This window comes from Manihot esculenta, chromosome 6 (genome assembly GCF_001659605.2).
Source record: "Manihot esculenta cultivar AM560-2 chromosome 6, M.esculenta_v8, whole genome shotgun sequence".
NCBI lineage: Eukaryota > Viridiplantae > Streptophyta > Magnoliopsida > Malpighiales > Euphorbiaceae > Manihot > Manihot esculenta.
The window spans coordinates 2,448,943-2,467,655 of NC_035166.2; the positions used below are offsets into that span (position 1 = coordinate 2,448,943).

The 18,713-nt window shown below is 30.5% G+C and overlaps 1 protein-coding gene across 1 annotated transcript; it reads left to right on the forward strand.

Moving 5' to 3' along the window:
- On the forward strand, positions 1 to 8,919 carry LOC110618078 (GTPase Der). The gene is made up of 10 exons (XM_021761107.2): positions 1 to 179; positions 818 to 1,094; positions 1,222 to 1,549; positions 1,650 to 1,874; positions 2,158 to 2,417; positions 3,877 to 4,112; positions 4,532 to 4,657; positions 7,606 to 7,791; positions 8,126 to 8,263; positions 8,347 to 8,919. The coding sequence occupies exons 2-10, from the start codon at positions 911 to 913 to the stop codon at positions 8,647 to 8,649; spliced, it is 1,986 nt and encodes a 661-aa protein (XP_021616799.1). The 5' UTR covers positions 1 to 179; positions 818 to 910; the 3' UTR covers positions 8,650 to 8,919.
- Positions 8,920 to 18,713: the final 9,794 nt, after the last annotated feature.

Here is an 18,713-nt window from a genome sequence, read left to right on the forward strand (position 1 = left end):
CTTCCCCTAACTGTAATACGCGCTTCATTCTCTTTTCATCTGATTCTCTCGCGACCTCACCCACCAGGTGCAAGCCATAGCCATCGCCGTCCAAGTACTGGCTCTCCCATCTGATGCTCTCATCCTTTTAGGCTACCGTTCCTGTTGATGACGAGCACCACTATCTCTGAGCTCCTGAGGTAAGCTAGAAGCTCAGCCTGGTGATTTTAAAACTTTGTTTCAGTGCTTTGAGGTCTTCTGAATAATGGGTTTTGCGTAGCTTTATTTGTTAGTTGATCACCAATAAGATTTATGAAATTGAGAGCAAAATTGAAAATGGCAAGCGAGAGAGTGGTGGGAAGTGACAGACTGTTGATTTGGAAAAAGAGGAGAACAATGCCCACATCTTTCATCGGCCACAATCACACAAAATTTCTATCGCTTATTTAATTACTCTCTTCATCATTATTAGTGGAAACAACTTCTTCATTAATCATTATTATGCTAAATGGGACTATTACTTCCACTTCAACGTTTTCTCTTTGTTCTTGAGATGCATTGCTGCCTCTAATTTTGTGGTTTTTTCTTCATCAACAAATGGGTTATAGAGAAAATGGGATGAATTGTTAAAGAAGTATTGTTAAATAATAAGGTTTTTTTAAGGAAGTATGGATCTACACCCTCCAGAGCTACAACAAAAGAGAATCAACTACCAAGGGCATTTTATGTATTAAAGGTTTTCATAGCTTTGACCACCTGAGGATTTGTACGGTTTGACTTTGAAATTATTTTATTTTATTCTTTTCACTTCTCATTTTTTTGATCATTTTCATTGCAGTTGAGCATGTAGCAGTTCAAAAAATTGCTTACTGCATAAGCTGTCCTTTGTGATTGGAAAGAGTTTTCTGGGTGGTGGTTGTACTTCTGCAACATGTTTCATTTGTGGGTTCGATCCCTTTCAGCCCAAAAGAGGCATTCCTGTGCAGGAATAATATGCAAAAGCAACACTGGCTGCTTGCTATTGAAGACATTGAGCAACTTTATCCCACCGTTCCACAGGGAGCGTGACCCTTTAAATTCATTAAATTTGCCTGCTCAGTTCAACACTCCCTTAAGTAAGCATTTCAATATAATTTGACAGGCCCTTGCGCATATTTAATCATTACTTTTGTGTTTTTGATTAGTATATTACAAAGAAAAGTTGGCTAATCTTAACTCATCAAATATATATTACCTTCGCAGGATCGGTACTGAATAATGCTAGTGTTATAAAAGAAAATAGAATCTTCCCACCAGGGAGGAACTTTTGTCAGTTAATTGCCAGATGGAAGCTTCCTTTGGCATTTTGTTCAGTAGCTCGAAATGAAATGTCAGAGTTGGATTCTGTTTGGGATGATGGTGTAGTCTGTAGTGATTTGACGCAGACTGGTATAGATTCTGGTGATAGTATTACGAAGAAAAAGGCTGTGCATGGAAAACCAATTGATATTACCAAAGTTGACATTAATTTGCTTCCAACTGTCATTATTGTTGGGCGTCCAAATGTGGGAAAATCAGCTCTCTTCAATCGGTTAGTTTCATCATTTGTGTATATCTATGAAAAGAACGCATTATATTAATGTGACAAAATCTCATAGTACACAAATTTATTTATTTGGGGTTAATTGTAGGTTGATTAGAAGGAGGGAGGCTCTTGTGTACAACACACCAGATGATCATGTTACTCGAGACATAAGAGAAGGAATTGCCAAATTGGGTGATTTGAGGTTTCGAGTTTTGGACTCAGCTGGCCTAGAAACAGAAGCAACTTCAGGGTCTATCCTTCAGAGAACAACGAACATGACTGCAAATGTGCTAGCAAAGACTCACTTTGTAGTACTCTTGATAGATGCAAGGTCAGTGTATATCTCATGTTCCTAGTTCACTTCAATGTGATGAGTTGTACCAATAGGATGACAAGTCCACAATTATAATTTTTTAACTTGCAAATGACTTTGTTTTAATTTATTTTTCTTTGTATATTTGTGTATTAGGAAGTTTCTACATTAGCATGCTGCATATATTAATTGCTTGTGTATTTTTATTGAAAATGGAACTTGTTATGGATATTTCCTTTAGAACAAACCAAGCAATGGTGTGTTCTGCTACTGACTACTTCTTTTTGTGATATCTTACCAGAGCTGGCCTGCACCCTTTGGATTTGGAGGTTGGAAAGTGGTTGCGCAAAAATGCTCCAGGAATCATTCCTATAGTAGCAATGAATAAATCTGAATCATTTTGTGATGGTACTGGCTCTATTACTGATGCTGCTGATGAAGCGCGTGCTTTAGGATTTGGAAATCCTATTGCCATATCTGCAGAGACTGGGCTGGGTATGACAGAACTTTATGATGCACTTCAGCCTTTGCTTAAGGATTATATGGTCAAAGTCCTGAACAGTAAGAAATCCTTTGCTTTGATTTTGTTTTTGTTGGAAATACAAATTATGTATACTGAATGTGTAGTTCAGTGATGCTAATGGTGCTTTCCCAAGCTTTCCTTATATTGCAGAAAAATAAAAAAATTCAGAAACACAAAATACTCCATCTCTGTGAATTCTGTATGAATTCCTTGAACAAATTGGGTTTTGTGTTTTCCTTTCCTTGACTACATTTTGGTCTAATGTGGTTTCTTATGGTTCTTTTTGTGTTTTATATGAGTAATGAGCATAACTTTTATAAACAAATATGCTTGAATTGGCATGGTTTTGGTGAGGAATTTTAAAATTCTTTCACATGCATTCAAGACCAATTGTAAATTGTATAAGTTATATTTAATTACAAGAATTAGAAGTGCATCGGCTCATGTGTGGGTTTGCTTTGTAAATGAATTTCTCTAGTGGAGCAAGTATAATAGATTGAAGTTCTCGTTGCTCTATTTAATAAATTTCAATTTCGATTATGCATGTATATGCTTAAAAATTTATTCCCTCTGTTCGGAAATGGTTGTCCTCTATTTTTTTGGCTGTGGTTTTGCTATTTCTTGTCATTAATTCTTCACTGAATAATGAATGTCAGAGTAAAACAGGAGATTAATTGTAATTTTATTTTCAAGACAGATAACTCGTGAAGGCAAAAGGTGCTAATTTTTCTGAAATAATTGGGGGGGGGGGGGGGGGGGAGGGGGATAAAAGGCGTAATGGAATGCAAAATGTATGTTGGCATCATATTGGTTATATTTTCTTAAACTCTCTGAAACATGAGAAGTGTAATTATTATGGGATGGGGAGAGCACTTGATATTTGTATGAGGACTCGTGCATGCTTCATAGGATTCCTAGAATTTGATAAGAAATTAAAAATTTGGGGGAACAAGGAAACTAGTAATTTTTTGTTTGTGGGAATTTGTAGTTTTATGTAGAGTTTCATTTTGTGAATAAATAATCCTAGTATTTGGGCTTGGATTCTCTTCTTTTAGCTTTAATACAGAAATGCCCATTGCTAAGCCTTTTGCACTCAATTGAGGCCTAAATGAAAGAGAAAGGCGCTTACTGTATTTTTTCTTTGTTCTGTTGATATCTTCCATGGAATTTGTCTAAAGGACTATATAGTAATGAGATTGAATTATCACTTATCAATTTGATAGACAACATAACACTTGCAAGTTATGAGTGCACAAAATATGGTCCCGTGAGTGAAAATTAGACTCTGGATATGGTCTTAGACCACATTTTGGCAAGAAGGGACTTTGATCACTTCCTTAGATAGTTGCATCATTTTGACTAACTGCATTTTGATCTCAGTGTCTCTATTGATAGTGTGAATACTTTTTATCCTCTTTATTCTTCTTTCAACCCATCTCAGCATCTTTACTACAACAACGACGACAAAGCTTTAATCTTAGTTTTTACTAATCCTAGGTAATTGTAATCAACAAAATAGCAATTGTGCCAACCTTGACGACAACCAAGGTGAGGTTGAGGAGTTGTCCAAGCTGCCACTGCAGTTAGCTATTGTAGGGAAGCCAAATGTTGGAAAGTCAACCTTGCTGAATACTTTGTTACAAGAAGACCGTGTGCTGGTGGGTCCAGAGGTTGGTTTGACTAGAGATTCTATTAGAGCTCATTTCCATTTTCAAGGGAGAACAATATATTTGGTAAGCACAGAAATTTGTGCTTTGTTTCTCATCTTTTGTTGTCTCTGCTTTGATAATTATGCCCATTCTAACCATATTGCTTTCCAGTGTTCTGTGTGTGATTAACTTTAAGCTTGCATGTTTACTTCGCCAAACTTTTTCTAGATTGCAATTTAAACCACCCTCCCCCACCCCTTTCTTTTGTTTGCATTTTGCTCTACACTTTTAATATGACAATACACATCTAATATGACAATACACTTTTTCTAGATTGTGGAATTCGTTATTCAATGCCTCAGTAATAATCAAGTGAAATACATTAACAAACTGTCTCTAGATACAATAATGCCCAATGAAGCACTATCTTGGCTCTAATGTACTGTGCTCTTACCTTGATTGCAAGCTTAAGTCAATAATTATCCAGTGTAATCTTTATTCAGGTTGACACTGCAGGTTGGTTGCACAGGACAGGTCGAGATAAAGGACCATCGTCATTGAGCATAGTGCAATCAAGAAAGAATCTAATGAGGGCCCATGTGGTCGCTTTGGTACTTGATGCAGAAGAGGTACATTTTATTTTGTTGTCCTTTCTAACTTTCTCATTACTAGGATTTGAAGCACTTTTGTTGCACATACATCAAATAGTTTATACTATATAACTATTTTATTGATATACTCATACAAGGATATATTTGGTATGGGGTTAACACAACAAGATTAATTGTTAAGGTTGCATCTTTTTATGGTGTAATAGTTAACCCCTAAAAAATTTCTTTCATAATGTTTAGTTCAATATTGAAAATGAGGTTAATTATTAATCCATTAATTTTTCTCATGTTTGAGAAATTAAAAAAAATTAAAAAGTTAAAGTTAACCTATTTAACTTGATATAATGTTGTACTAGGGGTGGATAGGCAATCAGTATACACTCATTAGGAGTGATATATTGATCTAGTGTAAAATTTAACCCATAATATTTTCATAACTAAATGAGATTAATTACTACCCCTATAATATATAATCCCTTTTAACTCCATACCAGACATAACCTAAGAGTTAAATACTAAATCTAATGACTTAAAAGAACATAGTAAATTTTTGTAATAATTAATATTAGAATTTAATTAGTGTATACTAATATAGTGATAAATATTTGAAATGTTTTGGTATCTATCATTATTATTCTTGAGAAAATTTTTCACATCTTCGAATGCTGTAAAATTTCAAGATGAAATTTCTTGAGATATGATAATACCATTGTCAAACTGATTGGGAAAAATTATATTGTTGATTTACAATGAATAGAATTTATATACAGGCAACTAGAGATTTCCTAATCAAAATAGAATATGAATTCTAAAATAGACTTCTAAAACAATATTAATATTAATAGACTCCTAACTTATAGCAATAACACTCCCCTTAAGCTGAAGCATAAATGTTAATCATACCAGTTGTTACAAATATAGTCGATCTTAGCCCCATTCAAAGCTTTTGTATAGATGTCTCTCAACTGCTCCCCAGTTTTTACATAATTTGTAGATATGAACTTTTCTTGAATCTTGTCATGAATAAAGTGGCAATTAATTTTAATATGTTTGATTCATTTATAGAAAACCGAATTAGAAGCAATATAAAGAGCGGACTGATTATCACACCATAAATTTGTTGGTAAAGAAAATTTGAGACCAACTTCATTTAATAATTGGTGTATCCAAACTATCTCACATAATGATTGTGCCATGGCCCTATACTTCGATTCTGCACTAGGCCGAGAGATCACATTTTGCTTTTTACTTTTCCATGACACAAGATTTCCTACAATAAAGACGCCTGTAGTAGATCTCCTATCTGCCTTTGAACTTACCCGATTTGTATATGAAAAACACTCAATATTAGAGTGTCCATGATTTGAATACAACAAATCTCGTCCTGGAGCTCCCTTCAAATAGCACAAGGTCTGGTCTAAAGCTGCCTAATGTTTGACTGTCGGAGAAGACATGAATTGAATCACAATACTAACAAAATATGCAATATCATAGATAATTCAATTTTCCAATGAGCCTCCTATACCTCTCAGAGTCTTTAGACAATTCACCATCATCTTTTGTGAGTTTTAAATTAGGACTCATAGGTGTACTATATGGTTTCACACCCAATTTTCCTATTTCAGCTAACAAGTCAACAACAACTTTCTTTGAGATAGGAAAATACCTTTCTTGCACCTTAATACTTCAACCCCAAAAAATATAGAAGATGCAAGATGGATAAAATTAAAAAAGGAAAAAACATACAGCAAACATATATCACAATATTGCCATCAATTAGTCTCCAGCTATCCAATAATTCATGAGAATCTTTTTTAGACCAAATACATATTTACACCCTTGTACTATTTGAGATTAACCTATTAAACACTGAAATTAAAAAATTGTAACTTATTAAGCACTTGAACTTGCAAAAATCATAACAATTGAATACGAATTGACCATGTTATTGATGACTTGTGAAAAAAAGTCAAATAATCTTGTTTATTGCTTTATTGCAGACTTTAATTTTAGTGATTGTGTTCTTATTTTGCATAAAGTGATAACATTATTATCATCTAACTTTGTTAGTTTATAAAAATTAAGGGTACAATTAGTAAAATTAGAGTGCAATCAGCAATATAAGTGATCAATTTTTATTTTTTCCAATAAATTGTTGATAATATGATTAACTTGTGTTTAATTATTACTATTTTTACAAGTTCAGACATTCAATAGGTTATGATTTTAATTCAGACATTCAATGAATTAATCTCAACTAATACAGGAATACATGTGTATATTCAGCCATTTTTTAAGAAAAAGCTTTATACACCCAACAAAAGTTGAAGTCTATGCTTATGTGGCATTGGCATATTGTAAAGATAAGAGCATGCCACAAATACCACGAAAATTGATAACTTTAAAATTTGAGTTTCACGTGCATTTTATTTTAAAATGATGCATGTACGATTTTCAAATACTCGCTCTGTCCTACAAAAATAGGTTTACAATTATTTTCAAATGGATTAAGAAAATGTAACTAGTATAATTAGAGCAATATATTTTATATTGTTTTTTTTTTCTAATATACGGAATATTGTTGCATTGTTAAATTGTTGTCTTTGGAACTAATAAATTTTAAAATTTCAATGCATATTAAGTAGAGATATATTAGAAAGTTAATAAATAATTATCATCTCAAAAAGGAAAGTGGCCTATAATTTGGGACATATGAAAAAGGAAAATAAGTCTATATTTGTGGGCTGGAGGAAATATTAATGATACTAGTTCACTTACTGAGGAATTCAATAAATTTGCATTTCTCCTACCGACAACTAATAATATTATTAATTTATTAGAATCAGATTTTGAAGATATAAAAATTATAAGATTAAAAAAAGATTTTCCAAGTGAAATAATTTGGGGGACAGTTTCCTCTTTTCTAATACTATTTCCTTCTGCATTATTATATATATGGTGATCAGATTGCAAAAGCTAGACGAAGTATGACTCATGCTGAAGTAGTTATAGCAAGAAGGGCTGTGGAAGAAGGGCGTGGATTGGTTGTTATTGTAAACAAGATGGATCTTCTAAGAGGGAAACAAAATTCCAAGTTATATCAGAAGGTCATGGAAGCTGTTCCTTTAGAAGTTCAGACAGTCATACCGCAGGTTTTCTTTGCTGGAAATTTTAATTTCATACTTGGGTTCCTTGTGTACACATTTTCTTATACATTTGTGCCAATTTTCAATAGTTCTCCTGAAAGATCCTTTGTTTGACATATTACTGTGCAGGATCATAGAACTGCTTAACGTGATTTAGTTGGTTAATTAAACAAACATGTGCTTCATGTTACTTTCTTGCTAGGATGTATTTAGTGGTGTAAGAAGATTGCTAGTGAAAGACTATAACTTCGGAAAATGGAGAATATCTTCAATAATACTGCTTCCATCATTGAAACATGTGGACTCTTGGATGTATTGATTGATTTAGCATTTTCTGCAGGTTTCAGGAATACCGGTTGTATTTATTTCAGCATTAGAGGGAAGAGGCAGGATAGCTGTCATGCGTCAGGTCATCGATACATACGAAAAATGGTGCTTAAGATTATCCACAGCTCGGCTGAACCGATGGTTGCGTAAGGTTGGTATCATAAACCGTTCCATTCCCACTTTAACAATCACTTCAGATGCATATTTTGTTAATAGAAATCTGTTTTTGCCTAGGTTATGAGCAGACATTCTTGGAAAGACCAGGCTGCACAACCCAAGATCAAGTACTTCACCCAGGTGAAGGCCCGTCCGCCAACTTTTGTTGCCTTCACAAGTGGGAAGACGCGACTTTCAGACACTGATCTTCGGTTCTTAACAAAGTCATTGAAGGAGGACTTTGACTTGGGTGGAATTCCCATCCGGATCATGCAGCGGTCTATTCCTAGAACAACTGGGGGAAGTAGCAGCAAGAGCAATCAATTTGCATGCAGGATGGAGGAAAGAATCTTTTCCGACAAGAGAACAACTGTTGCATAACAGTCATTTTAGCTTCTGTGTTCATTTAGTCCTTGAAGGAAAAAGGTTGGTCGGATAATGAGTGAGAATCCTGTGGTGGTTATAGCTGTAAATTAAGGAATACATGTAAGTTAGGCTTGCATTAGAAGCAATGCAAATTTTGTAGGATATGGAAATTAGTTGCATTTATTTATTTTTCGGTTAAAGAAAATTTATAATTTTTGGATAGTGATGTGAAATTAATTTCTAACAAACTCAAATGGTCATGAAGGATTCATATATTTTAACTTCCATGCATTTCAACAAGTTTGTGCGATACCAAAAAAAGGCAAAGATTGCAATCAGGATTTAGGGTTTTAAACGGTACGTTATCAGTGACAATCTTTCGAACACATTTTAAATTTAATTAAAATTTATGTTAAATTATTTAAACTCATTCTAAAAGCGATTATTTTTATTTGGATGATATCTATATCTATTTAATTTATTTATTTTAATTAATAATTTATATGAAATATATTTTTTATTAATCATTTTCATTTTTAACAAATTAATATTTTTACAAAAATATTTAAAATTTTAATTAAATGAAAACATACAAAAAATTTATAAATATTATTATAAAATATTGTGTCTCATCATTTTTATTCATTTTTTTTAATTGCGTAAAATTATTATTCACGTCTAAAAAAAACACGTACATTGATTATTATAATACTATTTAATTTTATCTTAATTTTTTTAAAAAATTTTTAATAAAATTTAATATATTTAAAATGAATATACATAAAAAATTAATAAAAAAAAATTATATTTATTAATATGTATGAAAAAATAAATGTACAAAAATTATGAAATTTACGAACTATTTACATAAATGAGTCTGAGTAATCAACACCCAATATATAAAATCCAACTTTTAACTCAAACTCGTCATTAATATTAATTTTTAAACTCAAATTTATTTCTAGTTGGATCAGATTTGCACTCCTACTAACTTGCAAATAACCCCACCAATACCAATGTAGAATATATAAATTGTTATTTCTGTGTATATTTTATTTTGTGAGATTTACAATTACTCATTGGATATTATTATTATTAATAAGTTAGTCCCAATATTTTTAAAATTTTATTAAAATGTCTTTATTTTTTTTTTGTCAATAAAATAGTCCTTACGTCTATTTCTGCTGTTAAAAATATAGTAAAAGGTCAAATTACCCCCTTCTTTTCCTCCTCCTCCTCCTTCTCCTCCTTCTTCTTCATTGATTTTTCCTCATCCTCATCCTCTTATTTTTCTTCTTCTTCTTCTTTGATTATTCTTCGATTTTTCTTTTTATTCTTCTTTTTAAGGAAAAAGAGAAAGAAGAGGAGGAGATTATTATTATTCTTCTTTTTCTTCTTCATCATCATCATTTTCTTCTTCTCCTTCTTCTTCTTCTTTTTTCTTCTTCTTCTCCTTCATCATCATCATCTTCTTCTTTTTCTTTTTCTTTTTCTTCTTTTTTAAGGAGGAGGAGGAGGAGGAGGAGGAAGAAGAACTATTTTGTTGACAGAAATAAACAATAAAAATGTTTTAATAGATATAAGAAAAGATAAGGACATTTTAATAGATATGAGAAAAGATAAGGACGTTTTAATAGATTTCTGAAAATGTAGGGACTGACTTGTTAATAATAGCAATATCCAAGGACTAAATAAGGAGTTCTATTTGAGGGCAAAATTGGATTTTAAAAATTTTCTCTCTCATCCTTTATCTATTTTTAACGAAAAAAATGATGGAAGGACTATTTTGTTGACAGAGAGAAAAAATAAAAATATTTTAGTAGGTTTTTGAAAATGCAGATACTGACTTATTAATAATGGTAATACATAGGGATTAAACCGTAAATCTCTCTTTTATTTTTTACCTTTACTGTGTAATATTGTATAGCTATTTTAGTTCCTTTTAAGTCTTAAGGGATTTTCTTATTACTTTCCTTTATCAGACATGCTTCCCACGTAGGAAGCTCTCTTGTACAAATACAACACAATAATCAATATAAGATTTCTTGCATTGCTAGGGATTGAGAGCGTCACACTTCCTTTAAACCTCCGTTCTTTCCCTTTTTTTTTAATCTCTCTCTTTCTTGAACTTCAAAGACTAAAATATGATAGATTTGGTTCAGTGAAAGAAAACCAGATGGTTGTAGTAGGGAGAGGTAAAAGCCACTACGATAGTTCGATGAATGGAGATCTTCTATGCTTGCACTCGTTTGATCATCCATGTATAATTTTGATCTCGACACTTAAAGCTATGAAAATAGCTTTTGGAGCCAAGCAAACATTAATTATTGTAGTGGTAGTGGTTTAATGGAGCAATGGCATCATGGATGAGTGCACCTTCTAGTACCTCACTTGGTTGTTTGAAAGGAGCTTTTCTCCCTTTACATAGCGAGTGTGAAGGGGGTGTAACTGAGGACAATCTCCTTTCTTTTAGAACCGACCTCCATCTATGTCACTCGATCTAAGCTGCATGTGCTTTTTACAACTATCTACATCATTCTTTGTTCAATATGGAAGTCAGAGCTATTATGTTATTGGTTTTCTTTCTATCGCCTCGCTAAATTTTATATAACCTTTTTTTTTTTTGAAGTAAAAATTTTATATAACCTTAAAAGCTACTATAGAGGGTGAGTTGCATTTTAATCAAATTAAACGTAGAAGAGAGAATATAAAAAATAAGATTTTTTCATCAACATATATTAGGTTTAAATAAATAAGTAATAAAAGTAGAGAAAATAAATATCTTTTATTTTTTTTGCAGCAAAATCTGAAATCTTTTATTTTAGTTGAGTTGTTGCAAACTACAAATCGTCCAAATGTACGGTGTCTAATGATATCCACATAAAATACTCGAAAAATCTTAGAATCGTTCTAAAGGTTGAGAAAGAGAAGATATTTTGAGGGTAGCTCTTTACATTTTCCTATGAATTCTAGTGATACTCACAAGTCAATCATAACTAATCCTTGCAAGAGACCCTTTTATACTAAAATCTTAGGATTTCAGTACAATAATATTTATTTATTTAACTAATTAAATAAATAAATTACAATTATAATCCATAACTTTAATAAAAAAACCATATAAATTTTAGACAATTTTAATTAAATCCCTACTTAATTAATTAGGTCAAAATCATAATCTTTTCAAATTGCAATTTTATCTTAATGTCATAGAACTTATATGCAATCAAGTTCTACTTGATTTAACTTCTCATTTTATTTTCTCGTGCTATTTTTTATATGTGCGACCCATAAATTTCAAATATATTGGCAACAAAAATAATTAACTAATTAATTAATTTGAAGGCCAAGAATATTATGTAGCAATATATCAAAACTACTCAAATATTTGGAATGTCGATAGTGGTTTGACTTAACCTTTTAATGTATGGTTTCACAGTGTAATTTATATCCCTTCATTACCAATGTCTTGATTTTGAGTTGTCTGTTATATTAAATCATATTAGTTTTCATTTATTAGTTATTGACTTATTGAATGGAATTCTAAATCTAATTTGCTAATTTTATTTCATCTTTTCCAAGGATTTCATGATCAATATTAGCAGAAAATAAATGAAACATTCCCTAAGAGACCTAGAGTGATGAATCCTATTTCAATCACATAAACACTTCATATAATTTTTACTTTATTCAATTCATCCTCATTTATGACTCATAAACTAAATAATATATAAGATGAATCAAAATATAGAAATCCTTATATAAGATGATTTATTAATTTCAAGTCAAAGGATCATTTACACAATCATTACTTGAGTAATTCATAAATACAGATTATTCTCAATATGAATTTTTCAGGTAGATCACTTCAGTGCACTTATTTATAAAATAAATACCTACATATTAGTTTTAGATATCTCATATATCTCAACTTATAAGATATGTTGCTTCCTCTAAAAGAAAAGAATATAATATGTACTAGTCTCAACATGTTTAAATATTGTCAAGTAATGATAATAAACTAAGAATTTTAGAAATATTACTTACATATAATAGGAATCTCAAAATTATAACTGCATTATAATTTTCTTTGCATAGTAATATGGTCTTATGGATTTTATCTTTACATTTAAAGATAAATAAATGACTATTAAAATGTATTAAGTACTTAAAAATATATAAAAAATAATATTCAATTACAACCAACCGATTGACTGTATAACACATTACTAATATATTCTTTTTATTCGATACTACTAGCAATGATCATCGGTGTTTCTATACAGAAAGGTGACTATATGGCCTGTTTTTTCAATCAGGTTGGGTTGGGTCAAGATTAATATGAGGTGATAGGTTTGCCTACACTTTTGGGCTTTTTCTTGCAGGTTTTAGAATAGTAATATGTTGATATTATGTTCACTTTAGATTTGAGCCTTTAATGTTTGTATTAGCCCTATTATAGTTGATATGAATATATACCCACCGTTTACGCTTTGATTAAAAAAAAAAAACACAGGATATACATTATTTTTACTGAACCCTAATAGTTGGATTTTCTAATAAAGTAAATAAAAATAAAAATAAAAAAAATTCAAAGTTTTTTCATCTATATTTTTCTAAATTAATGTCTTAGTGTTTAGGCATCTAATTACATTAGTACTACGCCTTCATGCATTTTTGCATGAAATATTAATTAAAGAATTATAAATAAAACTATGCAATATTTTTATTTAATCACCTACTCAATTAATTCTCTTCATCACACAGCTATTTGTTTTAATCATGATAAAATTAATTATCAATAATAAATATTTGATTTAGCATTATATAATGCAATAATATTTTTTTTGGGATAATTAAACTCTGAATTATTTGCATTTTAATATATATACTCTAAATTAATCACTTAAATTTATTAATTCATACCTACAGTTAAGTTTGACCATTAAATTTAATGAAGTCAGTACTAAAAATTAATATTTTAATATAACTAATAATTATTAAAAAAACTCTAAACTTTATAAATTTCAATAATTATATCCTAAACTTTTTTTAATAAATATATTTCAAATTAGTTTTCAATTTAGTTTGATTTTTTAATTTTGATTCGTTTTATTTATAATTTCAGATGGCATATTTTTAAAAATTGATAATTTATTTTTAATTTTTTTATCAACAAGTGTAACTTTTTGCATAGTTATAGATCATAAGTGGGGTGATAACATTAACTCTAGTAAATTAAGAAGTATAATTCTTTCTACTTGAAAAATTAGTTATGTTTATTATATTTACTTTAAATTCAAAATAACTAAATTCGTTAGACAAGATATAAATTGTAGTAATAAATTATATTGAACTTAGCCATTTCGGATTAATTAGACTCATTGTTGAATTTTAGTTTTATTAAAGTGAATACGATAAGTATAATTAATTTTTCAAGTAGTGAGAATTATGATTCTTGATTTACTAGTGGTATTATTATCATAACACTTATAATCGATAACTATGCAAAAAGTTATACTCGTCAATACATAAGAAAAAAAAGAAAAATGAATTATTGGATCTTAGAAATCTACCATCCAAAATTAGTAAATTGAATCAAAATTAAAAATCAAACAAATAAAAAAATTGATTTGGAGTATATTTATTAAAAATAAGTTGAGGGTATAATTGTTAAAATTGGTAAAGTTTAGATTTTTTTTAATAATTATCTATTTGAGTTATATTAAAATAGTAATTTTGGTGCTGACTAGGATGATAATATGATATTTCCATTAAATTTAACGGTCAAATTTAACAGTAGGGTATTGATATTATATAACAATTATCCAAAGTCAGTCATGAATTGTCATCATAAGACAGGACCACGTAATAAGGGTTTGACAAGTCGATACATGGTCTTGCCCGTAGAAAGGAAGATCCAGACATTGTAACACTAGTTTTTTATCAAGACTTGCCTTCTCCCGAAGAGGTCGAGTCTTTACATAAAGTTACTGTTATCAGGTATAGTTCAGCAGATTCCTATTACGCTTGTAATCACGAAATCATCGATTAATTAGCTGGTGGATTCTTCTATCAATTAGCTGGCACCAGTCGAATCTCTAGGAAATACTATAATTAACTCCATCTTCTTACAATATAAAAACTAACGATCATAGAGACAAATGTACGCAGTTCTTACACAATTACTCTTGAATTCAAAGTATTACACTCGCCCTTCTCTTCAATTTACTGACTTGAGCGTCAGAGTGGCTGCTGTAGGCGCCGACCACCTCACATTCTCTTTCTTGCAGGTGGACCAACCACACAGCACAGTCCCGTTGGACCAATCACAATATATCTCTATTTCCAGCGACATCATTTGGTTCCGTTGGTGAAAAAATCCATTGAATTCCTTTTCTCTTAAGAAAAAACCCTATTTTCTCTTTTGAAATGGCCGGCAATTCACAAGCTGCTACTAAGATTTCTATCAATGAGGGTGCTATAATTCCTTCTACTCCGGGCTGTGGGTAAAACACACCCCCTATGGTAAACAAAGCAGATCTCAACGATCTGAACAATGAGAAAATGCTCCATTATATCAAAAGGTTGCAAGCAACTCTCAAGCAATACAAAGTTCAGGAAGAGGCATCATTCATGGCTCTCAGAGGAAGGGAAGAAGCCTCCATTGATACCTCAAGGCCTCGGGCAAAAGCGATCTAGACGCGGTCTAAAGGGAAGGCCAAGTTTGAAGAAGAAGAGTCACCAGACGATACTCCAAAGGATGTCGACTGAAAGTTGATACAGGCTATTCAAAGGTACCAGAAAGAGCAGAAGGAAGACTATGGTCTGGACGGTATCTCGCCCCTATCAGAAGAGATCTTAGCAGAAACTTTTCCAATCAAGTTCAAGTTGCCAATCTTAGACAAATATAATGGAACAACATATCTCAGAAGTCACTTGACAATCTTTAGGATGACTATGCAGCTTCAAGATGTCAACGACTTCATGTTATTCTGAGTATTTCCGTCAACACTCACAGGTTTAGCTCAGAAATGATACCAACATCTAAGTCCAGGTTTAATTCAGAACTTATGCAATTTGCTATGTTATTTAAATCCAGGTTTATTACTTGTATACCTCTTAAAAAGCTCTCCTTTGACCTGTGAAAGATTTGTCAAGAAGAGGGCGAATCTTTAAGGAGTTTTATCTCACGGTTTAATGCAGAAGCAATATAGGTGGAAGAAATAAGTTATGAGATAGCATGAAAAAAGAAATACACAACATCAAGTTTATGGATTCTCTAATAAGAACCCAGCCGCTATGTACCAACAGCAGATAGGCAAAGCTCAGAAATACGTAAGACTAGATGACGAAGTTCAAACATTGAGAAAGGATAAAAATGACGAATCAAAAGCGAAATCAAAAGTCAAAGAGGCGATGATATATAATTAAATTATATATACTAATAAAATATATTTTGATAAAATTAGAAACAAATTAAATTAAAATAATTGTTACTATTTTCTTAAAAAAAAATACTACTTTCAGCTAAACTACTACGTAGTTTTGCTATAAAAAATAAAATAAAATAAATAAATTTATAACATATTAAAAAATAATAAAATTCGTTTAATTAGACTTTATTTTTCATAGAGAAATTACAATCAAGTTTTTAAAAACTCTGTTGGGAGTTTTTCTTTTCTTTTCCTTTTAAGAGTTTGGAAATTGTAATAGTGAAAATTATATTATGTTTAGTTATTTAGTGTTTTAATATATTTTAGATAAAAATACTATATAATATTATGAATATATACTTGATATTATTTTGAAGTTGAAATGTGAGATTTGTTAGTTTGATGTAAAATAGAAGTATTTAATTATTTTAATGAAATTTAAATTTTATTATAGGAATCTAGAACCGTATTAAAATCGTACCAAAATCGAAACTGAAATAAGAATCGATTATAGACGAATCGAAACTGAAAACACATAGAACCATACCAAAATCATACCGTATTTCGATTTCGATTCTAAATAATCGAAGAAACTAACTTTCAGTTTGAATTTTTGCAAGAATACGTCACAAAATCAGAACTATACACTCTTAAGTGGAAAACAAAGAAGTAAGAGTAAGCCAACCATATTCTAAAGGAAGAAAATGTGGAATGGCTTTCAAGAAATGCGATAGCAATATTTTTACCTTTAAATGCTTTTCCTTAGGTTACTCTAGAGTTCTTACCTTTGACTTCATAGAACAAATAATCACAAAAAAAATAAAAAATAAAAACCATATTCTTTAAATTTTTTTTACTAACTCCACTTTGTACTTTTGTTATTTTGTCAATTAAATTTTATTTTTTATTTTAAAAATTAAATTCTACCCTTTTAATATTTAATTAAATATACCTTAATTAAATATACCTTAATCGGTATATTTGCATGCCATGTTTCCCATAAAAATCTCTAAATTAATCCTAAATAACATCTAATAGATGATCTCAAATTAACCATTAAATTAATTTGAAAAAAAATTAACTAATTTTTTTAAAAAATAAAAATTGGAGATTGGAGAAATAAAATTCGAGAACTCTCAGATTTATTCAAAATATTTTAATTAAATAATTTTAAAATAAAAAATAAATTAACAAATATTGTAAAACTTCAAAATGTAATAATAATTCTCCCATATATAATTTATTTTATAAAAAGTAACGTGTAAAATATAATAAGGTTAAGTCAATAGACATCCCCGTGATGCCCAAAACAAAGTATAACCAAGCCAAGTGAAAGAATATGGAGTCATAATATTAAAATAAAAAATAAAAAACAAAAGCAAAAGTTCAACCCCTTTCTCTAGAATGATTCCATTTTCTGTGAGGATCTATAATTCAAAAGTATTTTTGCTGCCTGATCATAATTTTTCATGCATCCAAAGATGATTTTTTCTTACCTACATATACCTATATTCAATCAGTAATAAAGTATTATTTAAAATCATGATAGATTTTATTAAAAAATATAGTAAATTTTATCTAAAATCATGGTGAATTTTATCAAACTTTTTTTTTTCTTTTCCTTTCTTTCTTTCCAAGAAAAATGCAATAAAAGGATGAAATATATGCACATACCCAAGACAGGTCAATCCCAACCTAAAGCTTACTGTTTCTAAAGAAAATGCAATATATGCATGCACAAGAGATAGGTCAATTCCCAACCTAAAGCTCTTCTACACAAAATCAAAGACATAGCTGTTTCTTTTAGGAATATCAACAAACAGTTGAATGGGATAAGAATAAAGAAGGGAAATATTGAACATAGTAGCAATGACTACACCTCAGCCACTACACAGTCAATTATGCCACAGTATATGTAGACCTCTATATATGCACTTCAATTCATGTAATAACCAGGCATAGTTAAAATGCAGTTAATTTCTTATTCATATGTAAAATGTGAAGATAGGCTGGTATAAGATCAAAGACTTTATTAAAATTGCTATAGTTTTATAACGGTCCAGTCCTATCCTTGAATTCTGTCTGCGTGTGTCGTATCTTGGAAAAAAAAAAAAAACTTATTGTGTGTGTGAACCTTCAAAATTGTCTGAAAAGATCCAAAAGCAAAGACAAGTTTTTTATTTGGAGGGGTTGATTAGTTTCTTCTCACCCACAAAATAAAAGAATCAAAATCAAAATGAGAATCTATGCATGCTGTCTTCATTTTAGATGTTGGGCTGTGATATATGCAAGGGGTCCAACCTTGTTCTCTCTATTACTCTTAACTACTTTCCAAGATGTTATATGTTCCTTGTCTCTACATACTCTCTGTGCCCCAATCACAGCATCATCATGTTTTCTCTGAACTTGCACTGAATACCTTGAGTGAAAGAGTCCTACACTTTGCTTAAATCTCCATTTTAGACCAAGACAAGACAAATTTCTCAGCTCAATAATGGACATTTTCTTTCTGGAAATGAAATTGACTACACAAGTTACAATAATCATACCCACATGATTAGCTTCCAAGTACCAAGTGAAACCTCAAAATTTTAAGGATAAAACAAAATTCTATACCATGAAAGAAAACAACCCTATCATCAA

Bases quoted from the DNA above. Each gene is read 5' to 3' on its own strand.
- LOC110618078 (XM_021761107.2), top strand. From the start codon at position 911: ATGTTTCATTTGTGGGTTCGATCCCTTTCAGCCCAAAAGAGGCATTCC. The intron at 1,550-1,649 runs GTTAGTTTCATC...GGTTAATTGTAG, and splicing joins AAATCAGCTCTCTTCAATCG to GTTGATTAGAAGGAGGGAGG. The intron at 7,792-8,125 runs GTTTTCTTTGCT...CATTTTCTGCAG, and splicing joins TTCAGACAGTCATACCGCAG to GTTTCAGGAATACCGGTTGT.